Source organism: Boleophthalmus pectinirostris, unplaced genomic scaffold (assembly GCF_026225935.1).
Source record: "Boleophthalmus pectinirostris isolate CB_2022bp ecotype Guang Dong unplaced genomic scaffold, ASM2622593v1 HiC_scaffold_14, whole genome shotgun sequence".
In the NCBI taxonomy this organism is placed as follows: domain Eukaryota; kingdom Metazoa; phylum Chordata; class Actinopteri; order Gobiiformes; family Gobiidae; genus Boleophthalmus; species Boleophthalmus pectinirostris.
The window spans coordinates 11,643,508-11,670,171 of record NW_026571047.1 but is presented as its reverse complement, the minus strand read 5'-3'; the positions used below and the strand labels follow the sequence as shown (position 1 = coordinate 11,670,171).

General features: G+C 43.4%; 1 protein-coding gene across 1 annotated transcript in view; it reads left to right on the top strand.

Moving 5' to 3' along the window:
- Nucleotides 1-1,329: 1,329 nt before the first annotated feature.
- Nucleotides 1,330-26,664, top strand: part of bahcc1b (BAH domain and coiled-coil containing 1b) — a 38,507-nt gene continuing 13,172 nt past the window's right edge. Inside the window, exons 1-11 of the mRNA XM_055150074.1 lie at nt 1,330-1,580; nt 3,905-4,236; nt 17,115-17,273; nt 20,251-20,361; nt 20,592-22,490; nt 22,625-22,736; nt 23,224-23,387; nt 23,634-23,759; nt 24,250-24,419; nt 24,557-24,926; nt 25,670-26,470. Coding sequence (XP_055006049.1) covers nt 4,065-4,236; nt 17,115-17,273; nt 20,251-20,361; nt 20,592-22,490; nt 22,625-22,736; nt 23,224-23,387; nt 23,634-23,759; nt 24,250-24,419; nt 24,557-24,926; nt 25,670-26,470 — 4,084 coding nt within the window. The 5' untranslated portion in view covers nt 1,330-1,580; nt 3,905-4,064. The remainder of the gene's footprint in view (nt 1,581-3,904; nt 4,237-17,114; nt 17,274-20,250; nt 20,362-20,591; nt 22,491-22,624; nt 22,737-23,223; nt 23,388-23,633; nt 23,760-24,249; nt 24,420-24,556; nt 24,927-25,669; nt 26,471-26,664) is intronic.

Here is a 26,664-nt window from a genome sequence, read left to right as displayed (position 1 = left end):
TTGCTGCATTCCGTAAATGTGGCCTCAACATTTAATAACACGACTGATTTCCCCTTTTACCGTATTCCCTTTGATTCAGTCACTCTTGACTCTCCTTTGCTCTGGGGCCAGCGGGGCTCGTGGGGCCGCCTTGAAACGGTTTCTCCTTATCTCCTTTCATCGTAGAGCGCAGGGATGCCTTGAAACCACACGGCCAGTAATTGCTTTTTTTCAGGCAGCCCTGTTCGGACTGGCCAGCAGCCAATCACAGCCTGCTTTACACTCGATGATTGACAGCTCTCTGGCAAGCCGCCATCCAATCAGAAGTTGAGCCGAACCGCATCCCCGTGTTTTAACCCATTACCTCCACATGTAAACAAGCCCACTGCATATTACCCCGACTGCGCATAGAAGCTATAGGCTACTTTTGAGACTTGTGCAAGTGAACAACCCTCATGAAGCCACGGGGAAATACATTGACTTGCACTTACTTACACATTCATGTCTCTCCCTCTCTTAACAGTACACACGCACGCACGCACGCACGCACGCACACACACACACACACACACACACACACACACACACACACACACACACACACACACACACACACACACACACACATACATACATATATATATATATATATATATATATATATATATATATATATATATATATATATATATATTCTTCTAAGTCTTCAATAAAATATTGGTAAAAACTAAAACAGACACAAGTTCAACGTCTTCTGGTCACCACAACCTAATAACCTCCACAATAACCACAATAATCTAATTACGGTGATGTTTTGATCATGCTTAAAATCATGTCCCCGGATAAAGACTACTGTATAGCCTAATAGAATGTCCTTGGTTTGTGTCGACCAAGAACCAAGAGCCTAAATATAATGTCATAATGTTTAATGTAACAAAGTTCTGAACTCCAAGCACGTGCAATATTTGAAGATCCATTGCTATAGATCACATACGCTGTCCAGCCCGTGATCAGCTCTGTCGAGATGAGCTGAACTGCACGGAGCAGAGAGGAGCAGAGAAGTGCTGCCTGCCTGTCTGCTCATATTTGCCTGAGCGCACTATGCGATGCACTGACGGCTGCAAATCAAACGCCCGCCGTTTCGCTCTATATTCCTTTCGATGTCCTGATTGGCTCTGCGAGATGACCAATGAAATTGTGTGTTTACCGTCGGTGGAGGGATGTGTTGAGGAAAGGGTAGCGTAGGGTGGATGGGGAGGGCGCCTCACGGGCACGCTTTCACATTGTGGTTCTCAAACCAATAGGCGTGCGCGTTCACCCCTCCCTGCGCACACACATCCCGCTCACCCTCCTCCTCCTCACAGCGTCTGAGTCTCCGGCTGCATGAACGAGCCTCAATTCACTACAAGCCTGAACTTCTCCGCTGAGTCTCTGCCATAGCTCCACTGAGCGCAAGGCTACGTCTGCAGCAGCAGCGCAGCAGCGGAGGATGTAATCAATGCCACATGTTTCATTTGAGCGAGCCGTGGATTTTCACTCTCTATTCGCTGGACGTTTTCTTATAGCTCATCGACTTGCTTCGCAAGAAAAACAACTTAACAGTAAGTTGCTTATAAATTTACTGACATGGGCTATTGTATTTTCACCAGGTGGATATGGTTTCATAGGTTATTGTAGAGTCGTCTATGCACAATCATCTGTTAACACCCAGCGCTTAATTTGGCTTGATATAGCCATTTTCAAAAGAACATTTAGTTACCAATTTAAAAAATAAATAGAAATATTAAATTAGCCGTTTATAGTCATCAATAAAATGACTGTAAAACCAATAGCCTATATAGCCTATTTATATTTCACTTTTGTGACTGAGCAAAAAGCATGGATTGAGCGCAGCTTCCTCCTTGGGACCAAGCCTTTATAGACACTGGGACTGCAGCGCTTCGACTCGGCTTCTCTGTCTGGTTCACTGTCCCTTCCAAGTGTCCCTTAACTAGCATTAACAATCACCCATGACAGTTGTAGTTAATTATTGTAATAAACCACTTCGAAAACATGTTTTCAAAAATACCTACTTTTTTAAATGGCCAAGACGTAGACCTAATGGTATCCTTTCTCAAAGATGCAAACAATGTGCACTTTTCGCTCAGAATCAATGGGTGTGATATTTGACTAATAGAATAATTGGTTCATTTTGTACGTCTTGAGATGTGTCTCAAGAATTTTGCCTGACGAGTGTAAAGACGGTGCGCGCTGTGTGTGTGTGTGTGTGTGTGTGTGTGTGTGTCAGAATTCGCTTTGGGAGTGTGGTGCATATAAGCATGATGCCAAAAAAATAAAAAATAAATATATATATATATATATATATATATATATATATATATATATATATATATATATATATATATATATATATATATATATATATAACGTTGTGTATATATACACAACGTTTATGTGTATAAATTAGGTCTTGTGAGGTCCAGATAAAATGAGTTTCTGTTTTGCCTGTTGCTTTAGTTTGTCTGTTGGCGTAGATTGTAAACTTCGATGAAGAGTGCTTAGGAGCTTAAAATGTAAAAATGCAGGCTATAGACAACTGTCATGAGCAAAGTGGTTTATAATGGATGTTCTTAGGATGAATGTTATCGTAGACATAGACGTAGGACATCTTGGGCACCAGTTTTTGCTTGTAAACTGTTTTCTTTTAACCAAATAATATTATATCTTTAGGTCACCCAAAGTTGCCTATTAGATCCAAACAATGCTTATACATTAATTTATTATATGCCTACATTTTGCATTGCTGTGTTGAGTGTGAATTCATTCTCTCACACTCACACACGCTCATGCGTGGGAGTTTGTCTACTCCATTTTCTCTCGCACAATGCCAAAAAGTTTGTTCTTTCAAAAAGAGGAGCGCGAACGTGAACCTAACACAGTTTAGATGTAGAACATTGCTTTACGCACTTATGTCTTATCTACCAGGATATTTGATGTTTTCTTTTTTGATTGTGTTTTTGGGCCATGTGTTGTGGCTTTATATTTTAGGGTGTTATGGACGTAATAAGAAAGGCCAAAGAGATCGAGTGCTGATGTGCTAGTGCGTAACAGCTCTCCCTGCGCACCTCTCGTTGTTGAAGTAGGCTAAATTACCTGAGGTACAATGTAGGCCTATAGGCTATTCTGGCATTTCTAATTCATTGTTTGTTCTCCAAGTCTTTGGATCTGGAACATAAAGGAGTGATGTGATTTGTGATTACACCAGCGTCTTTACGCGCACTGTGCCTATAACATATTGTTCGCTCTTGTAGGGGTCACTGCTGCTGACACTGAAAGAGTTGACACAAACAGCGGTTTTACTTTGTTTTTTTTGCTTTAAAAAAATAACAATAAATAAATAGATATGTTCTGTGGCATAATACATAATATAACGAAATCAAAGATATAGGCCACATTGCGCCTATACAAACTCTTAACATATAATCCACCTTTTAAAAAGACAAACATGATTTCATTTCAAGTCACGCGTCTATGTTAAATAGCCTATGGTATTGATCTGGTTTACTGAAGGATAGCTCGTGCCACATTTCACATAAGTGGCTGTTGTCCCTCGTTGCGCGCACTGCCCCCAAGCACCGAATTTCTGAGCCAGGTTTTCCTCGTCCCGTCCAGTCCCTGGTAAATAACGCCGTTACCGTAAGCGTTGTGCCCGTGTTTGGTCCATAAGAACGCATTATACGAGTGGTTCGAATACCTTAATAAACTTGTTAAAGCCTCCATTTGAACTGAGCGAAGGCAGCATATATGCATGTGATGTACTGGATTGGGTTTGTGCTGTCCTCCACTGACGAGCCCTTTCTCCAGCCCTACTTTGCTATTGTATCATTATTACATGGCTTTGACGTATTTTCTGTTTTCTTTGTAGGACATGACGGGCTCCGAGTTTGTGCCCTGTAAATCCAAAACTCCGTTTAAAGCGAGTGGACTCCGAAGTTCATAAAAGGGATTATTTGCATTTGGGTGCCTGACACCATCGGTGCCTCTGGATTTCTCTTTGGAATTGGGATTTATTGTCTCTCGCGGGGATGGAAAGCCGAGATTTTGCTCCTCCACACCACCTCCTGACGGAGCGCAGTGCCTTGGTTCACAGCGCCGCGTCTCGGTTGGCGCCTGGCGGCCACGGCTCTATGCACCACCCCGCGCACTTTCAGCCTGGAAAATACTACTCATCTCACCTCTCAATGGCTCCGCATGCAGGTTAGTAATGCTTCATCTCTTTTTGAATGACAACGGTGGTTCGCAAAACTGTCTTTCACTTTCTTCCCATGTGTGAACAGTTTGCCAAGTTGGTTAAACATTGCACTGTCGAATTATAGTGGTTGCAAAAGTTTGACTTCTAATGAGGCTTATTACTGACCATATCTGTCGATGTTGCTACTTTATTTTATAAATGTGAAGGCAAGCAACGCATGCATGCTTGATTTGTATCCACAGTGTGGAAATATTGATGCTCCTCACGCACATTGTTTTTAGAGACACAAATTGTAACGCTTTCATTTCATGGAGATGTATTAATCACTGATAGGCCTATTTAAATAATGAAACCCACATTTATGGCTCATTCACTACACGAGTTCCCTTTCGTGTGTGCTTGTGGTTTTATGACGTTGCACGGTGTATGCCCTGGTTTGAACGAGGGTCGCGCAGCGATGGGGGCGCTGGCTAATAGAGGTGCGGGTAATACCAGAAAATCCGGTTTCTATATTGAGCCGGGACGTGACGGGGTGCGAATGGGTTGACAGTGCATGCATTAGATTTAACAAGTAGCTTTGGTATTCTGCCTCAATGGGGAAGAGGGGGATGGGAAGGTGGGCGTGTGTTCGTGTATGTGTGTGTGTGTGTGTGTGTGTGTGTTCAGTGGGAAGTAGGCTAGCCTGTGAGCCCTGTGCTGTAAATCATACACCGAACCGGACCCACTGATGAAAGTAAACGTGCTCAATGAAGACTCCCATTAATTATCATTTGTAAATGTAGCTTCATCTTTAAATAGACCCCGAGACTATCTGCGTGAATGATACAGTCATTTGTGTGTGATCCATACAGTGTCTGCCTCTACTTATTTGCATATTCATTTGTTTTACACAACAGGATGTCCAGTTCTGATTTTAATTGCGAATATTTGCGGTCTAAAGATTTGTGCGCATTTGGATAAATAAAAACAGCTTAATGACATTCATAAAATTATTTCTTAATAATAATAATTCTAACTTAGTTTTATTGTTTATTATTAAATCATTATAATTAACATTATCATTAAATTTATGCATTTTTTTGTTTTAGTTTTTTTTTTTTTTTTTTTTTTTTTGCAGACACATTTTTAAAGGTACCACACATATGTATGGGTTTACGCTCGGATATTTATCACATTGTGGGGACTAAAATCTGTGCATACACTCATATCATGGGGACCTGTTTTCCTTATGGGGACAAAAATCCCTTGATCAGCAACATGGTATAAAGTTCAGATATGGACTAAAATAGGTCAGTCCAATTGGTTAAGGTTAGGCATTGAGCTGCACAATTTGGGGGAAAATCTATTGATGATTTTTCTGAATTTGCTGGAGCGGTTATATTTCAAAATTAGGGTTCTGTTCAGAGCCACACTGTAGCCTAAATTTTGTTATTTACAGAGGACAGTCTGTGTATATATATATATATATATATATATATATATATATATATATATATATATATATATATATATATATATATACATTTTACTCATGCATTTTCACTACTACTACTATTTCATTATAAAGTGGCCCCCAGGTGTGTCCGTAGTGATGTGAGTAACAGTGTTTGGCCTTCTAATGCGCATATGCATTCTGAAGCCATTAGTCTGGGCTGTGACTGCTGCAGCTACTTTGACATGTATTCTGGTCCCATTTCAGAGTGATTGTGTGACGTTGAAGGGAGCGCGGCACAGTAATGCACAGTGATAATGCTATTGAAATGTATTCAAGTGGGCCTCTCGCTGGGTCTCAAGGTGCATGACACTGTATTGAGATTCCAGATACCCAGACTCTCCATGCATGTCCCTGATGGGGTTTTGACTGACATGATGGGCATAGAGCAGCATTGTTTTGGACTGGGGGAGGGGTGCACTGAGGTTACGATGGGGGTTACCTTTGTGCTGGTTCCCTTCAAGATTCAGAAAGCTGCATGGCTGGCCCTACAGGCTTGGAAGCAAGATGTTGATATAATGGAGCTGGCCATACAAGAGGCTTTGTGTATTTGCTTAAAATGGATGACTTACAGCAAAAAAAAATCAAATAAACTCCGCTCATTCTCCTGTTTCTATATTTCCCCAAATTCTATCAGTCCATCAGTTTACTGAAGCCTCTTATTTAGAGCAGCATGGTGTCTGTTCGGATGCGGTCATGCTTGACAAGGTGATGGAATGACAGGGGCATACCAAAGTCTTAAGATTCTACCCCCAATTGATAAAGCCCACAGTGATATTACACAGGCGTTTACATAGCTGATAGCAGCACTGGGAGAGCCTTTGTGTCTCTACCCGTTTTTTCTGTCTCCCATGTCCCTCTTTTGTGAAGTTGGCCTCTCACTGTAGTGAGGCGGCTATAGCCTCAGAGCACAGGTGTGCTCTGTTATGGGGGGTGTGGCTTTGCTAGTTTTAAACGGGACGAGCTGGGTGCCCTTGATCTTTTTTTACTGATACTTTAATACTGTGTTTTTTTATTGGTCTGTTACCGGAATTTTTTTTCTTAATTTAAATTCCACAAAATCATATTGTTTCATAATGCACAAAAGCAGTAGTTTCTATCGATTATTATGTGTTATTATGTTTAGATTGCCTACTTTCTATAGTTCTATATCACCAACCATAAATGTGTTTTTTTTTCTCAGTATCACAGAGGTACCTTTTTAAAGAGCAGCCAACCCTTAGAACAGGTGTGTGATTTCCCAGGCAGCAGACATTTTGTTTACATGATTATGTGCAAGTGTGTATGACGTAGTAATAGACTTGATCTTACACTCACATTACTGCTATAACAGAAAACATACTGGTGAATCTATTTGTACGTATGTGTATTTTTTTTCTGTCATTCATGAACATTGCTGCCATTCTCAAACTTTTAAACACAAGTCAGAATCATAATGAATTGTTAAAAAAACAACAACAAATTTTTTTTTTTAACTGTGAATGTTTGTCAGATAAATACATTTGAATGGTAGTAAGGAGAGGAAGGCTGGGAGGTGGGGGATTCCACCTTGTTGGTAATCCAGTCAGATTATCCCCACCTCACGGCACTGACCCAGCTCCTCAGTCGCTGTAGAGTGAATGAAAGCAGGAGTGACAGAGACGCGGGCTGGATGTGTGTCACTACGTGTCTGTGTGAAAGAGATGAGTCAGCAGAGCACCAACCTCACAGACACCCACGCTACCCAGGGCATGACTGTCGCATCCCGGGTGCAGTATGCAAGACGACCCCCTGCGTGGTCCAGACAGCTGGTAGAGCCTGAAGCCAGTCACCAGAGTGAGCAGGACAGGACTGTAAACTGTCAAATTAGTTAAATCCAGACATATACAGCGTAGTATTATTGATTTCAATGAGAATGTAGAATGCACAATGCTAATTGTATGACAAATGCTTACACCTAAAATGAATTTTATTGTTGTCATTACATTTTTCAGTGAGTCTGCCACAGGCAGAGATGCCTGTAAATATGGTGGCATTATTTCAGAAAACCAATTCCACTTATAAAAATATCTGCTAATTGTCCAAATATAATAGCAATCAAATCAACCATAATTGAATAAGTCGCGTGTGATCATCTGAATGCAGTGCCAATGGAAAAATTAAAGCATAAATGTATTAAGTTGAGGTTTGAGAGGCGTACATTTGCTTCAAACACATTTGCTGTTGCGACAACAGAAGACTTTTGTCTCATCTCCAGCTCTCTTCCAACATGAGAACAGCTGCTTATTGTCGGTAGCAGTGATATGAAGGAAGTGGGGTGCGTTTTGGTTGCGACATCTTGGGGTGTGAGCACACAGCACCATCTGATGACTTGGCATGTGAATGGAAAGTGCTAGACTTCCTGTGTCCACACTCCCTGTCTGTGCACTTGTCGTGGTGTCCTCCTTCTGCTTCACTCTTTCACTTCTCTTTGCTTGGTGCTACTCTGCTCCTATACCCTCTTTTTCATTGATTCCCCCTCCTCTTACACCACACTCCCATCTCTGTCTAACTCCCAGCTTCACTCAGCACTCCTCCTGTTTCTGTCTCAATTTCAGCCTGCTTCCTCATTTGTTTCCCCCTCTCCACCTCCCTCTCTCACAACCACTCGGCCGGTTGTTAACGGGCCCGTCCCGGTGCTACTCGGCCCACGGCCAACTCTGTAAATCACAAATGATTGGGGGATTTGGCAAGGAGGAGTGAGAGCTCAGAGGAGCTCCTTTTGAAGCCAGAGAAATGAAAGGAAAATGACATTTAAACTGCGTGCAAAACAGTTCCTTAACTGTATAGTTGTGCCATGTGTGAAGGTTCATAACCTTTCATAACCTGTGTGTATGTATAAACTATGTATCCATGTCCATCCATAAATCTGACATGTGACTGACCTCGCACTTTCCACAAATTGTGAATCAGCAATATCCACATAACACACAAAATATAATCACTATCATATGTTTATTAATAGGTCAAAAAGTGCAATTTAAGTAAGAATTAAACTGTGTGAACATACAATTTTAAATTCAAGCTAAAAGAACTGTGAGTACTTATGTAGATTACTATTAAAGTTTAGCGGTTAGGGAAAAGATCTGGAGAGGTGTGTCCTCACAGTGATGTTGAGAAAATAGATGTGCAAGCTCCTGACCACTGAGGCCACTCTTGTTCTCTTTTATGGCTTGGCTTTTCTTCAGAGGGGTCATGGCAGCCCCTCTCTCTGACATCACTTGGCAGGACAGACATGATGTCACAGTCTGGGCTCATCCTTTGGTCCGCAGCGTCACCTGAGCACATCTCTCTCCTTTTCTACACTACTCGTCTTTTACTCCCTCTGTTCTGAGCATTTCTGCCCTATTTGACTCATTCATATTGTAATGGCCTCTTTTCAAGCTGCCCCATGTCCAGTTTGTTTTGCTGTCAGGCTGCTCAGATTGATGGAGGGCCTAGGCAGGTTCATCTGGAGGTGAGGTTAAAGAAGTGCTCCGACCACCTCGCCCACAGCTAAACAGTTGAAGTTGTCCAGTTGAACAGATTGCCATGTTGGACAGTTAATGTGCGTCTAAATAGGAAATAGATTTCATATCTTTGTGAGGGCGTGTAAAGCAGGAAGCAAGGGAAGCAGCTGCGTGGAACAGCATGGATGGTTACACAGTGGCACACATGAAAGCTTTAAGTGTATTCAGGAGTCTTCGTTGAATATACATGGAGCTGTGTGCGGATCCCCACAGCACTGAGAAAGACTACAAGAAAGAGTGGGAGAGGGGGGGAGAAAAAACAACAACAAAGATCCGTCATCAGTCATTCATGGCTAATCAGTCTCGTGGGACGCACGCACACACACACACACACACACACACACACACACAAGGTGCAGGGTCCTAATCCTACTGGGACTAGGACTGTAGAGCCTGTCTCCTTTTTGGATCTGGGCTGATTAGAAGCACATCTCTGTGTGCTGCAGGACTGTCTCATCGCGGCTGTATCTTTGATTGCTCGTAAAGAGCCTCTTCTCCGTTCCTCTGTCTCTTTAATAAGGCTTACTGTCTTTTTCTGAGCGTTTTGATGTGTGTTTTTGTAATGTTTGAAAGTGCATGCATAATGTAGAGATGTCGTTTACTGTTGCACTTATCTGTGTGTTCTATATGCACGTGCACAATGCATTTACCTCATTTCACATGTCGGGCTTCATTAGGAACTGGTCTTGTGAGTTTTGTCATAAAAACTCTCTGCATCATAAATATTATTGCTTGAGGTCAGAGAAATACTTAAGTAAGCTGCAAGTCAGCAAATCAAAACAGTGACATTTTTTAAAATTATTTTACATTTTCAACATCTCCAGCAATACAAAGTACTACCAATACAAGCATGCGCACACACACGCGCGCACACACACACACACACGCACACCCACGCACACGCACGCACGCACGCACACACACACACACACACACACACACACACACACACACACACACACACACACACACACACACACACACACACAGAGAGAGAGAGAGAATGATTCAATTACATAGTAGCATGTTTGTCAAAACTAAATATCTGTAATAAAATGCAAGTCACTGTTAAATCTTAAAACACAACACCAGGAACAATGGCCTGTGAAATTTAAACACACACAATATTAGAATTTGTCCAAATGTGCAGTGCAGCGAGTGAAGTGCACAAAAATATCTGCATTATTATTTTGTTAATAATTTCCAATTTAAGCATTATTAGCAAAGAGAAAAAAAACCTGCTTGAACAAATTTAAAACTAATATTTTTATTTTTTCTTTTGGTTTATTATTGTAAACACCATATATTACATTTTCTGGGACCTTTGTTTGAAAAGTGTGTACTTAAATAAAAAAATTGTGAATTATCATAATTATTTTGTTAAAATTTATTAGAGTGACTCATTCAAAACACACTTTAAATTGAGCACACTACAAAAATAAAGTGCTCCTATAATTTTCCATTGCACCAGAGTTGTGTTAAGCTTCATATAATTTGGTTGACTTCTCTATGTGCCTTTTTTTTTTTTTTTTTTATTAAAGATTTATTCCGACTTTCCTTTTGTTGTTTGAGTTTCATACCCCCCACCCCCTTTATTCCTTCTGTGTGGATCATGTAATAATCTTTTATTCCTGTGTAAATATTAGAGCGATGCAGGCATATAAAGGAGGAAGAGCTAGAATAAGGTCACACTGGGTTATTCTCACCTGCTTCATTTCCCTCCCCCGATATGGGACGCGTACACACGATGCCCACCACACACCACTGACACCTGCACACCGAGCCGTTGAGGGTCTAATTTTAAGTAAAGTGCTTCTCAAGGAACCACAAGCTCTCAGCGCGCTGATGGAGGCACATTTCCTGCTCGCTCTGTGGGACTGCAGGCAGTCCTGATCATGTTAAATACTGGAGTAATAATTGGAGACTTGATGTTTAGCTGCTGCTGGAGAATGTATGTGTCTTGCTCAAGGACACCTGGCAGGCTACTGGCCCACGTTTAAATATGCTGGATCTGCAGTGCGTCGCCTGGTTTGTACTGCGTAGGTGTGTGTTTGTTTCCACTGGAGTCGGAGCTAACTTTAGATGAAGCAGGAGGCGAGACACACCGTGGCTGCAAATGTGTCGATGGATTTATAGTAAAAAATACACTTGGCTTTATAATCAAAGCAGGTCAAGTCTTATCAAATTACTCAGTATTTATCACTTCTTTGTCATAGCTATCAATTTGGTTGATATGAGAAAAACTATTCAAGACATGAATTTCACTGATCTTTAAAATTACCCTTTTAAAAACATAGTTGTTTTTGTTTCTTGAAATGCACAAATATAACTGCTAATTAAATGTAATGCAAACTATGTTTGTGTGTGTTTGCATTAGCATTAGCTGCTGGAGTATCCTATATAGTTGACCGGTTTAGGGTAAGATTATGGAATGGTTGCGTATCAAAGTTAATCAACTCTGCACCTACCTGTGTGAATTATAAATCAAATCAAATTGTATCAAATGTTCTCTTTTAAGCAAGGGAATGGCAGAGACTATGTTTGGCCGACTGAAGAAACACATGAGCGCTGTCTTTCAGCTTGTGGCATGTTTTGTGTTGCTCTCACCTGCTGCTCTTTTGTCTTGACCCGAAGGTGTATTTTATCCAGCAGCAGCACTCAGCTTCAAATCATTAAGAAGTCTGTGTTTTTGTGGCTCAGACTGGACCACAGGCACGGGCGAGGTGTGTTGGACTGGTGGGACCAGCGCAGGTCCCAGAACAAGCTTCTGTAGTGTTTACCACATCTTCAAAGCCTCTCCTCCGAGTGGGGGTGGGGCAGCCTGGTCAACACACTATCTCACATACACATGCAAGCAGACAGAATTGCATTACTGGCTCTCACCGCAGGCTTTCCTGAAATATCAGCAACCTTATGCTTTTAATTAAAGTGTGTCTGTGTTCTCCTACACACGTATCATTGTGTTTCATTCTTACCCAAGTGACCCCCTTTTCCCAAATTCCCCAGTTTTCTTTGGTGAAACAACATGGAAAAACTTACTCTGACAGCCCCCTCTTTTCTTCCTGCTTCCCAAGAATCTCTCATCTTGTAGCGTTTAGGCTAGCCTTGACCATATATAGTTCTTCCTGCTGCTGTGGGTGGGTGGGCACGATGCGGCTAAAAAGTCTGTGGTCAGAAGTAAGAACATTTTTACTTGTTACTCAGCGTTGACTGAAGTGTTTGCGGACAGCATTTGCTGATGGAAAACTCCAAAGATCCATGGATTTTTTCAGCATGTTTGAGACAAGGTGCAGCCTGGTTTTCTACAATGTTCTTGTTTAGCGGAGGCAGAACAGACAATCCAGTAGCTCTGTGTGGACGAGCCTCCAGTCCACAGCCTGGGAGTCTGAGCTGCGCTCTTCATAGTCGGCTGATTTATGCGCCTCACAGGGAAATCTCTCATTTGTAGCACTTTCATCTCATTTTTCTGCTGCGCTCTTCCTCTCTCCTGCCTCTGTCCTCTCTCTTCTTGTGTGCCGTAATGTGATTCAGTGCAGCCGCTTGTCCCAGGCGACATGCCATGCTTTGCTTGCACACCCTGCTCCCTCCAACATGAATGAGTCAAGAGGAATGGTTGATGAATAATAAGATAGAGCAGAAGGAAAATGCTATCTGGATCTAGTCGAGCAAAAGAAGTCCTTTTCTCCCCTGAACGTACTCTTTGTAAGCGGCGCTTACTCACCCATTCAATGTGTTTGTGTCCCTAGTGCCATAATGCTTTTATGGGCCTGTGTGTGCGGAGGTGTGTGTGTGTTTGAGTAGCCCTGTCACTTGTGCAATTCTGTGGTGTCAAAACAGATCAGAAAGGTCTGGCTTGACTCCTGACCCCATACACACATGCACACACAAACACATGGCGGCTCGGTGCCAGGCGCTTGGTGGTTGGAGGCTTATGAAAGGGTCGTACTGACGAGAGGTTGCCAAGTGTACAGCAATAAGCGTAACAGGCAAGCTAACGAGAGTCAGAACCTCTGACACACGCTGAGGCTGCAGCACAGACCTGCTCAGCGCTCAAGGAGGCTTGTGTCAAAGTGGCTGTGAGACACTACCACTTTTTTCTCATTTAAAATGTATTCTGTATTCTGATTCTGAAGTGATTTCTCAGTTCAGATGGCACTAAGTTCAGTCAAAGATGATTTGTATTTCCAGAGGGTCATAGTTCCCAGAGGCCATGTCCATTGAAGTATAAGTTGTTGCATTGTAGTAAGGGTAAACCAAGGCTAAAATGACCATCTTGGACACTTGTTTTGAGAGGATTCCAGATCCAGAGTCCTACGTCATAGAACATTGCTTCAGCTGTGGTGCGTTGAATGTCCCGATCTGCTTGTGTCAGACTTGGGTAGCTCAGTATGTGGACAGAAGCTTTTGTTAATTGGCAAATGTGACAATAGAACACAGGAGATATTGATCTTCAATCAGACATATATCGATTTAACCTGTCTTGCCCCCCAGGTGTGTACACTGTATGCCGATATTGATTAACAGTGGCCCATTCAACATCCAAAAAATCTCCATAAATTTCATTTTCCAAGATAAATTAGTTTTCTCTCCTCCAGAGCCCTTTCTTGTTCCTTTCAGTCTTTAGAAAAGTGCTAAACCTTGGGACATTGTGGCCTGTGGTGCGTTTTGTTTTACCGTCGATTTCATGAAGCACTCTTGAGCAGCTGCTGAGACAAAAACACAAAAGAGGGTTATGTTTTTCACACTGATTTCTCCTTGGCTCGAGCAGCATACTGCACGCGGCATATCACCAGGTTTGAAAAATAAAATCTGTTCTAATCCAAAAAAGAAAATATGACAAAATAACCTTGACGTTATTGGATGCATTTTCTTTAGATTTTGCATGAAAGCCTGTTACTTTTTTTAACATGGCTGCCAAACATTTTGAGCAGGCCCGATTGATCTGTCCCTAATTAAAACTGTCATCATCTGCCTTCAAGGTGTGAAATGTAGGAGATGGAACACTTTTTCTCTGTGTAATTTGAGCCAAATTTCCAAACACCTTTATCGGGTAGTTTTACTGAATACAATGCCAACAACATTTGTGAGATTTTGTTAATTTTTATATATATTTAAAAAACATGTCAGGGGATTAGTAATGGTGTTTTAATGACTGCAGTATGTTTTTTTGTTTTTTTTGTTTTGGTAAGGGAATAAAAGTCAAACTATGCACAAAATGCTCGTACCTGTGTGTGGACAGTGAGAGGGATGGCAACCTTTGTTATTGTGCTGTAAATGCAAAATTATAAAAAATCAAAATTAATTCAGATATGGTTAAGTGATTTTTTGATGTATTATTCTTTTCTATCCATTTAGTTTATGCCGTGCATCCCGAAGTCTCCAGTATTTCTATGATTAGTATATTATTTGGTAAATGATAAATTATGATGCTATACAGTTATGTGCTGAGCTGTACTGTCCCATTCCGAAGTAGATGTGTGGCCTGTTATCCATGAGGAATTCCAAAAATATGTCAGGCAGCAGAACCTGGCCCAAAAAGCACGGCACACATCCAGTGGGTCTTTTTTAAAAGCAGTGTTTCTGAGTGGATTTTCCTCTCTGCACAAATCCCATTACTCTCAATCGTAAATAAACTGCAGCAGATTCCATTCACTGCAAGTACAGCTGACTGTATTAGTGTGAATAAGACTTCTAATTCACTTTTTTATTACCTCGGATTGTCAAGATCGGAAGGATTCACTGCATGTTTGTTGAGACACTTCTCCACGTTGGAATGCCAACTGGGAAAAAAGGGAAGCATGTGAACACATTCTCCAGTTTAATTACCATTACGTAGACTCAATAGAGCTGTTGTTTCAGACAGCAGCTTGTGTTTATGGTAAACTACATATGTACATGTCATAAAACACAGGAAATAATCATTGTCATAATGCTAAAGTCAAAGTGTTGTCTGTGCATTTCTCTATATTGTGGTTATTGTTGCTTTATTCTTGTCACTTGTAGCTCATTCAGTGTTTGCATTCATGGTGTGAAAGCATTGTTTCTGCTTAGAGCGATGGGAGAATATGAAAGGATGGCATGCTGACAGATGGAAAGGGAATGTGCGGAAAAGGATGAAACAAAGGTGGAAACGCAGAGCAGGAAAGAGGGAGGAAGAAACGACAGAAATGAGGTTTATGTTAAAGGGTGGCCTTTCTGATTTTCCATATCAACAGAGCAGAGGGAGCGCAAATAAGATTTTCTCCTCAACTCGCAAACAAAAAAAAACAGACAAAAGATGGGATGGAGGAGAGGTTATAGGAAAAGAGGTAAATCAACAGAAATCTGGAAATGAAAAACAAAGTAGGACAGTGGAGGCAAAGAGGTGAAATGATTGAAAGACCAAGTGAAGAAAATTGATAAATTGTCTCCAATATAACTAAACTAAGGGATATTGAGGCATGTCATTCATTATCAACAAAGCATGGGCAACTAACACATGGTTCTATTGTCTGTTGAGCAGATGCAAAGAAACTAGGCTCTTTTCAGCTGTATATTTTAAATCTTATATTATTATTACATATTACAAGTAGAACTTGTTCTAATATGTTACTGTGAACTGATAGTAGCCTACTTTCCTTGAGTTCAAATTTGGAGCACTTCCTTCTCTTTGCATAGACAAAGTAGACTGTTGCTTTGGCAGAGGCCCACGTCAAAACAGCCCATAGTCTAATGTGAGCTCTGTTTTATTATGACTGCTACCAGCCAGGATTTAGAACCACAGAAAACAGATTCAGCAACAGGAAATAAATGTCTTGACTCAAACGTTTTTTGGCCAAGCCCCCTTTTCCTTCCTCGAGTCTTATTATGACTGCAGACAGTGAAAATATCAAAAGCTAAACATGGAGGAATTCGGGCCTTTTAACATGTGTGCGTCTGCGTGTCTTCCGAGTTTCAAATCCAGCTGTACAAATACATGCTTCTGTCTTGGGATGCTCTGCTTTGCTCTTGATTTATCCCTTGTGCTCCTTCATCCACTGTGCATCGTACGTATCCGCTTTTAACAGTTGGTTGGAGATTGTGGCTGCCATGGCTGTGGGTGGGTGCCGGAGGTGAGTGAACTCTCCTCATGGGCGCGTGTGTGACTCAGAACCAAACTGTTGTGGTTGTGGTAATTGTGTCTGAAGCAAGCAATCCCCCCCTCTCTTTTTCTCTCTCTCCCTCTCTCACATGCTCTATTCTTTCATCCAGTGACTAATTACCTGATTCCCCCCAGGATTTGTTCCTCTTCCCCTACAACTGTTCGGCTTGTTCCACTAAATGAGAGTGTGCCGATAAGTGGGGATTCATTCGAACTGAGCCAAAGTGTTACAGGATCAGAAACTATAGCTCAGTTTCACTTCTACCTGCACCTTTTACTGTTCATAATGCAGGCAAGAAACTAGAACCTGGTGTGCACTAAAACAATAAATTCTTCAAATTAGGAAAACTGTCATATTGAAGTTTGGAAGTTATATCTGATGTGTGTGTCGTGTGAGCTGAAGACTTACGGGACAGGGATTAATTTCTCTTGGGCAGATCATGTAATGCAATTTTCATGTTTGACATTTTCACTGTTAAAATCTGACACTTACAAATATCTGCTAGTAAAAAGGCTAGGTTGAATGCCATGCATATGTTGAGTGGTATTGTAGTAGTGATCTTCATAGAAAAACAGTTAATAATGCTATCATCACCTATGTTGGTGTAATGGGATTGGTTTTGTTGGCTTGATAATTATAACTAATTACATTTGTTTAAGGATACATGTTGTCAAATGTCAAAATGTTTGGTAAAAAGGTAAAAATGGTAAAAAGTTCAGTAACGTCCTGTCTGTGTCTCTTAGGTGCTTCCTTCATGGGTTCCTTCCTGGCCAGTAGTCTTGGCTCGCCTCCCCCTCACCCCTCTCACCCCACGGGACCGGCTGCTTCCCCTTCCTCCCCCTCGTATCGGGCTGGAGCCCACTCGGGCGCCTCCTCGATCTGGTTCCCCCATTCACATGAAGGTAAGTGAAGGTGCAGCCTGGAGTGCTAGGGTCTATGGTTAATCCAAGGTCTTGGCATAGGATTAGATCAAGATGGAGCCATTAAATGGTTTAACCATTGCTTAGCTGTGGCCAAACACAGAACAATGACAGTGATGATGCTGCAGACACACACAACTTCTGTAACTTATCAAGCAGCACACCACATTTGAAATAGCTGTAAACAAACCCATGTCCTCCACTCATCAAGATTCCTGCTGCTGCCCGTCTTCTCTTCTGTCTTGTGTCTGTCATCTCTTAACATTCTCCTCTCAGGCCAAGTTTTGAGTTTCATGAGCCCATGTGCACCCCCTGGACACACACATGAAATCTAGCCCCATTTCCAGTGTGCCGCTCACCCCCACCCCGACCGCAGCCCCACCCTCAGGGCCCCTTCTGGGCTAACCGACCTCCAACGGATCCCTTCCTGATCAGACACACTCTGCCTCACTCCACTGTGCGCATCCACACGCATCATGTGCTCTTTTTGACTGTTAACCGTTTGTGGTTATGGACAGAGCAGCTCTCATTTATCTGTCTGTGTCAGGTGAGAGGACTTCTCTTTTGACAGATAACCTCCAAAACAACTTCCATGCGCATTTGGTGTTTTTCATTAATACAGGAGACTATTGTGGCCTCCCATAACAACATTTTTCACCTTTAGTATAAAATCAAGAATATAAATAAACCATATAACATGGTATGAGATATGGATATACATTACCATAATTACATTAAAAGTAATGTTAAAAAGAAGTTTCAGGCACTTGAATGTTCTGGTGATAAAGTGTGATAAATGTGAAAAGAGCACTCATCAAAAGAATGACCTAACTAAGAAATAGTAATGATAGTCAGTACAACACTGCTTCTGCACAATTCTCAATGTTGTTGTTTTCACATAACTACAAACTGTACAAAACCTCCTCAAAGGTTTGACAACAAGCAATGTGTTTTGTTTAATTCAACTTAAGGTGGAACCGAATGCTGTGAATGAGGATTTGCTTGTCTGTTTGAGGAAATGTATAGATAAGAAGTCCAGTTTTACTTTTGTTTTGTTTTTTTCTCTTAAAACTTTAATTTCTCTCAGGTTTTTATGTTTGTTGAGAACAAACCAGAATTAAACCTTGGCTGTGCTGAATCATTCTTACTAAGAAACACAAATTCATTGGGTTCTAAATTGGCAATCATAGCTCTTAAGATGAACAGTCTTTACATTGAAATTTTCCTAAAATGACTTGAAAGGAGACAATACTTTCTGTTTGTACAACTGCCTCGTTTGTAGTTCATCAAGCAATAAATACCACCATTTTAGCCATGAAAATGAGTGGTAATGTCCTTCACAGTGACTAACTTATATCAGATTCATGGGGACTTGGAGGCAGGACTGCAGTGAGCACGGGAGCAGCAGCAGTGACTTTGAAAAGAGAGCGAGGCTGTGTGCGTCTATCAGGCAGACCTGCGTGTCTCATCTTTTGAAGTCTGAACGCACACACACACTACAAATGATTGTTTTTAAGAATTCAAGCCAGGGAGCTCCAGGAGGCGGCTTGCCAGCTGGCTTTGGTCCAGAGAGTGGAGCGGAGCCAGTGCAGGGAAGAGACCTGGCTGCACACGCACAGCACACACACACACAGAAGGAGAAGTGTCCGTTCAGAGCCGGCACTGTTGCTGCTCCACCTGTCCTGGTCTGTGTCCACACTGTCCTGGCTCCACTACTTTGAGTATCCCACTTCCTTCCCACCTCCTCCTCCATCTTCAGCAAGTCCTCTCACTCCCCCCGTCTCCTCTCCATAAGCCGCTCCATCGCACCAGATTGGAAGCTTTTCAAATTGACAGCCCTGTTCTTCTGGCGTCTTGTGTGTTTCTGTCTTTCATTCATTTATTCACCAGCTAACCTCTTGTTTTCAGATTTCTTCCCTCCTACTTTTTTTTCTCTCTGAAGTCCCTCTGTTGTCTTTGTTCTGCACGTCACAGCCCCCCACCCCCCCTCCGCCCCTGAGCTTTATCACTCATCATTACCCGGGGGATTGGCTTTAGATGGCTGATAGACCCTTTTGGCTAATTGTCGCCATTTAGATTCACTGGTTGTTAACCAGTCAGAGTAATGACACGCACACTCTTGATTGTACACATCCGTACATTTGCATTGCCGCATGAGCACAGGGCCTCCAACACCCCCTCCTTGCGCACACTCTCACACACAGTGAACGCCGAGGGGGTGTGGGTTATTTTGCAGTGCGACTGTGGAATGCGTAGGATGAGTTTTTATGGAGTACTGTTTACTTTGGCCACCACCGTTAAACTTTTAACGGCTGCCAATTAACGGGCCGGCAAGGACACTCTGTGGGGCATGAAACCAGCTGCTGAGGAACACACACAAACACATCCAATCTTTAGCTTTAAAGAAAGACATGTGTTAAACCCTATTTTCTACATGTGCACAGGTTTGTGGTCATTTGGGATGTTTTCCATCAAAGAATCCCCCTCTCTACTTTGTCAGCTCCATGTCTTTCTTAGCACAACCGACAGCATCTCCTTTATCCCACAATGCAGTTCAACGTCCTTGAAGGCAAGGAACAGAGTGGAACGACCATTACCTCCCCATGACCTCCTGGGAGAGCTGGGGGTGCTCTGATAGTGCTTGCTATTTTGTCTTGGGTTTGGGAAATGGGTGTTTTGCTCAAAAGCTCAAATTCCATGCTGCTAAATGCTGCAAACACTTGGCAGTGGTTTTCTACTGTGGTTTTTGTCACTGCTTTGGCCACTGTAAATAATGTCAACTCATGTGTGTAAATGTGAAGTTATTGTAAAAGTTGCAGTCACTGGCCTTGTTTTTTTTTTTTTTCAAACTTTGCCCATTTTATGATAAACTGTTGGGAAAAGCTGTTTGTTTAGAGCTGCTGAATGTCAACACTGTACAGAAACATCAATTCTTTTTCTTCCTGCCTCCCTCTGACAGGGTACCCCAGCTATTCAGGAAGTCTGGCTTCTCCTTTTCTCCCCATGAGTCCTCTTGATCACCATAGCAACAGTCTCTATGGACAGCACCGCTTCTATGAAACTCAAAAAGGTAGGTGCTGCTGTAATGGAGAGAAAAACTGGCAAAAATAATAATTAAAATGACACATTTGTAAATTTACATTATGCATTATTAATGAAATCTAAGAAATGGCTTCATCTGAGAGACATGTATTTCTTTTTAAATTTTATCTGCTGCTCTCAAGCGTATTGTTACTTTCAATTTTATGTACAATTATCACAAACTGCTAAGGACATTATTTGTTTCTTTTTCACTTTCAGATCATTTCTACTTGAGAAGCCTTCCACCACAACCCCCTCTGCTTTCAGCCAATCACAGCCTACCGCCTCCATCCAGAGCTGCCCCAGGACACCCACTGGGCTCGTGCAGCCGGGAGACAGACAGTGGAGGTGGCGGGCTGCAGAAGAGCTCCAAGGACATGGCTGATAAAGCAGTTTCATCTGGGTCTAAGGAGCGATCGTCCAGCAAAGAGCAGCACCCAGACACCAAGGACAAGCACCATCAGTCTGTGCCCACAAGCACCTCATCCTCCCACCATCAGCCATACCCCTCCCACCCAGCCCCGCCCTCACACCTAGCCCCACACCTTGCCTCACACAGCCGAGACGACGAGCGCCACACAGACTACAGAGACAGCGATGCTGCAAATCAGGGACTCAAACATATGAATGCCTGTAAACTGTCTGCTGTCTGTTTGGCGGAAGAAACCAGCCTTGTGGCAGGAAAGGGGCGTGTTCTAAGTAGCTGTGGTGGGACTAGTGGACCTCCATCTGGAGGAAACAGGCGCTCTTCCAAAGATGAACCAGTGTGTAGTGAGATGAGGATCAGTGAGTCCTCTTCTGAATGTAGGAGAAAAGGAGCTGTAGCAGCCATCCTGGCTCCTCCACCCTCCCACTCAATGTCGTCTTACCCCATGCCCCCTCCACCTCACACCTTACATATCAACTCCACCATGACTGGAGGTTGGCTACATCACTCCCATCATCCCCACCCGGATTTTTACTGTCCACCTGCACCCCTTTCCTTGGTGCCCTCCAAAGATCCAACACCAGTCTCAGGAGGGTCAAGCAGAGAAGCCAAAGTCTCTGGTTCTACTTATGTTCCTCTTGGAGATTTATCAGTGCCTGACTGTCATGGAGTCGGTGGTGGTACACGAAAGGGAGAGGACAAAAGTGGAGAGAGACTGTATGAAAGTTCTACTTACCTCCAACTTAGTAGTTGTCAGAAGAAGGACAAACCCCAGCAGCAGCTGGACCACAGCAAGGATGACAAAGTTCATGACTGGAATCAGCAGCCCTTCCACAGACATGGCCCCAGCCAGTACTGTCAGCTGGACCCTCAGTCCTGCAGCCTGGGGTCTTCTTCATCCTGTAAGGAAGTAGAGGTGCTAGGCGATGCTTACCGACCATCACTGCCCACAGAGTCCCAGGGATGTCACTCTGGAACTGAGCTTAGTATAGACAGCACTTCTCCCTTGAGGGACTGTTCTCTCTCAGGTCCTCAGCCTAATGGGAGGTCGATCTCTGGACCAGCGGTGCAGAGGCAAGGACAAAAGGTTGCTAGGATACGGCACCAGCAGCACAGCAGCTCAGATGAGAGGGGAAAGGATGAGGGTCAAACAGGACTCTCCTGGGGGCCAGAAGGGGGCCACCAAGAGGAACTGCGAAAAGGCCCCCATCACACTTCAACCAACAGCCCTGAAGGAAGAGAGCACAACAACCGAGCCCCTAGTGTAGATCCCAAACCCCACGCTCCACTATCCCATTCCTCATCACACACCAATGAGAGTGAAGGGAGTGCAATTAAAACTCTTATGAACTACAGTTCCCAGCAGCCTTTGCTGCTGCCTCAAAGAAGCCCTTTTGGGGGGCTTGGTTGTATCAAGCAGGGTGTAGACAGATTAGAAAAGGGGGAGCGTGGAAGTAAGGGCACCAGTTCTCCATCAGAATCACTGAAACAGATGCTGCCCCCTCGCCGTGGCTCTGTTAATGAGGGAGAGCGGGCTGACCGAGGTGGGAAAGAGGCGGGGGACACTGTGGAGGGGGAGGTACGCCAGCCTCCGGTTGGTATTGCTGTTGCTGTGACCAGACCCCCCCATCGCTCCTCAGACAGTGCCCCTGGACACAGCAGACAGGGCCGGGTGCTGCCCAGCATGAAAGGTCAGACATCATTTCAGCTGCTTGCTCTGAAACTTAATTAGCCTTCAGTCCATGTTTTTTTTAATACTTCTAATATGGAGAGTTTACTATATTAGTTTTGTGTATTTAAAAGTATTATATGTATTTTAATTTAGGGGTATCCCGCCCTGTCTATCCATTGGGCCGAGACCTAGATGAGAGGAAGAGACTGGTTGAGGAACAGATGAGTCTTCATCAACTGGACAGAGACAGAGAGCTGCTCCTCAGGTGCTAATAAACACGTACAATATGTGTCAGATGATGGACACAAGCAGAGCATCGTCTCTCATCTGAAAAGCTGCACACTCTTTTATTCTCCCCCACACAGGCCTCTCTTCTCCTCACTCATTTACTCTTTTCACTCTTTGATGTGGTGTTTCTGTTCCCCCTCTTCATCCCTCTCTCTTTCAGAGATCAGATGTGGTGCATTAACATTACTGGGACTAATACTGATGTCTCTGAAGTATCAGCCTCTTATTATGTAGTCATATTAAGGGAAGAAAACATATAATGAGAACTCATGGAGCAGGCACAAGATGATGACTGCCACTGTTGCAGTCGTATTTCCTTTTCTTGATGATTATAATGGTAGTAGTGGTAATGAAGATGACAAGGATGAAGATAATGATTGTAATGATGGTGATGATGATGATGATGACAATAAGGCCCATAATCAGGATAATGACAAAGTTTTCCCCGCCTACTGCCACAACAGGGAAAACAAGGAGCGAGTCGAGTTTGCCCGCATCCATCCTTCCAGTAGTTGCCACAGTGACCTGACCTCTCACCTTCTGGGAGGAGCTGACCCATCTGCACATGCTCATCATCACTGGATGCAGAGGACAGGGAGTCCTTCCCTTTGGATGAGCCATTCTTACGGTGTGTTCTTTAAAACATTTACCTACTTCAAATTCAAACTTCAAATTAAGAGTTTTGTAATTTTGTACCTTATACTAAATGAATATCTATATCTCTATCTATCTATCTATCTATCTATATCTATATCTATCTATCTCTATCTATCTATCTATATCTATATCTATCCATCTATCTATCTATCTATCTATCTATCTATACATACATATATACATATATATATGTATAATGTATATGTGTGTGTTCCAGGTTTGAACCATGTGGGAATGAGCAGTAGTTTCCCTCCAGGTTTGCCCAGCCCCCTGGCACCCATCATGGACCCCAGTGCACCACTGGTGGTTTTGCCCACAGAACCAGGAGCTCATCACCCCCTTGGTAAGTCCTTCTTTCATTGCTGAGACTGACTGACTGACTGTGATGGGCAGCAGTTTGGAGGCATTTGTGTCTGGATTAAATGACACTGAGTTAGTTTAAAGGTTGTAGAGAATATGTTGCTGCTTCTGCTTGATCGGGTTGATGTGCATGTGTCTGCCAACACTGCTTTGCAAACAGGCTGTGAAATTTAATTATCTTCAGCCTCCCTTGCCTCCCTCCATGGGAGTTCCTACAGTGAGGGGAAGTGCATCCACTGAACCCTTCCCCTGGGAAACATTAGCCCACTCAGGCTAATCTTACAGAACAAAGGTTCCCAGCGACAAGGCAGCCAAGACGGAAACTGTGAATATGTGTGCTAGTATGCATCTAGTGATTATGATTCTACACTACATTGTTTTTATAATCAAAATGTGTATGTGTGACCTATTGGTCAAGCTTGTGTTTGTTTCGAAACATGAACATATTTTACCCGTTTTCTCTATACCTGTAGATGTGCTTGAGCAGTCTGGTCTGTGGTCGGTGTATGGCAGCCGAGGCCCTCCGCCTCATCTTCAGCACCACCCGATGTACACGCGATCTTCATTTCTACGACAACAAGAGCTATATGCACTGCAGCAGCAACGTGCTGTGGAACACATGCAGCGCCACTCTCAAGCACAGGTACACCTGCATTTAAACATGGCAACTTCCTAATTTCCCTAAAGCTTGGAGAAAGAGCAAACAGGGTAGCCAATATGATTTGCATGAAAAAGAAAAAAAAAATGAATTATTTAAAAAATTTAACTACTTTTTCACAGAGGAAGAATGAGGAGCACTGTATCACAATAGAGGATTCTCCACATGACTTACCAGTGTCCAGAACTCCTTCTCTGTCTTCCTCATCAGCAGTCGTTACCAAACCTTTCTCTCACACCCCTCCTCCTCTGAAGACCACAACAACCTCCCCCTCAGTATTTCCCAACAGCCACCAGTCAAGCTGCTACCAGTCCCCGTCCAGACGACCTCTTGCCCCAAACCCCCTGACGCCTGCCCCCAGCCCAGCCGCTGCAGCTCCTCGGTCTCCTGCCCTGAGCCCCGGTCCATCCCATCTGCCCAAGGGTCTGGAGCGCAGCAGTGACCGTGGAGAAGGGCAGCCTCCTCAGGACTACCCACCCTCACTAGAGCCAGGTAACGACTCTTCCTCTCATTATTAAAATGAACAAATTGGATACTGTGTAGGGTGATAGAGGAAAAATGGAAAAGCAGGTCGATGGTGAACAATGACTTCTGATGGGCATCCACCCCCTTTTTAATTTAGGTAAAATAGTTTGAAGCACGAGCCCCTTGCACTGCCTACCCTTGAATATGTGTGCAATTTTCCCAGTGAAATCTAAAAAGGCAGGTCGGCCATTAGAGTCAGAGAAAGCATATGGGCACTCTGTTTGTAAGTGCACACTGCGACCCCTAGATGTGCGCATTGCTGAGTGTCGTGCTGGAAGGTCAGCAGCATCGGCAGACAGGCCCTTCTTCTCCTTCACAGGTCCTTGAGAAGCACAAGCGGAAGAATACACATTTATCTGGCTGCGTTGTCAGAGGGCGGAGGAATACCATCAATAATAAGAACATGGGGGTGACAGGCCCCGCACTGCAATCACAGGGAAACTGCAGGGTGTCATCAATATCCCACATGGATCTATACACACATCCCGAAAAAGGCCCAAAACAGCCACACACTGCACTGCATTCACACTCCCTGCTGCCACTCTATTATGCCCACTGTAATCACATGCTCCGTCCTTGTGAACAGAATAGCAATGATTTCAAAACAATGAACTTGTGCTTTTAACACAATTTATTTATACATTTTTAAATATACATTTTTACAAATTAATAAAAAAAAAAGTCCACGTTTAATTTCTCTTTTCTTCCAGACTTACCACCTGTATACACCTTCCCTCCAATCACAATGGGTTTCAAAGCTGGAGCTTTGCCACATGAAGCCCAACCTGCTGAAAATGTCATGACTGAAGCAGAGCTCATCGACTCTGAGTCTAAATCCTACCCACACTCATGCTGCACTGTGGTGGAGGACCAGGAGAGGACCAGGTACAATGCTGAAGCTATGACTCCTCAAAGCGACAGTGCAAATGACGAGATTGAGCAGAGGGAGGAAAAAGCATGCCCCATCTTACAGAGCCCTGCTCCAGTCCTGGCCACAGCCATGGGCAATGTCCTACAAGTGGAGCAGTCTCAGGGCTGCCCAGGCCAGAGGGCTGCCTTGGAGGAGCTGCCTCTATCCAAAGAGCAGACGGATGGTGGAGGACATGAAAAGCAGGGCAGTGAGGAGGGAGAGAAGAGAGAGCCTGAACATGAATGGAATGCTTCTGTGCCTGAAGACCTCAGAGAGGACACACAGGAAAAACCAGGACAAAAGCCTGCACTGGGGGTGGATGAGGGAGAGGAGGCCTGTGTGAAAAGCAGCTCCATGGAGGTGTCCTACACCCCTCCCTGCTCCCCCAGCCCTCCCTTTTCAGCCCAGCTACAAGGAGCATACATGTGGAGCCTGGAGCTGCTAATCGCTGCTGCTCTGTGTGCCACCAGAGATGCCCTGTACCCACCAACACCTACGCTCCTGCCCCCCAGCCCACTGCCACACCATGGGATGGAGATCCTGGGAGAGCTGGCTGAGCTGGAGCTCGAGAAGAGGAACAGACAGAACAAGGAGAAGGGAGGTATGGGTCTGTCTAAAGTATTAACTTTTGATCAATTTAGAAAAGATGAAAAAGCCCCACTCAGAAACACACCAGGCCATCAGATCTGAAGCTGTGTGAAAGACCGATGTGGTGGTTCAACCTGTTCCATTTACTTCTTTGGCGCTTAGTTCTGTTGTAGCTGATTTTTTCCCTCGCTGACTTAGTATAAGTGT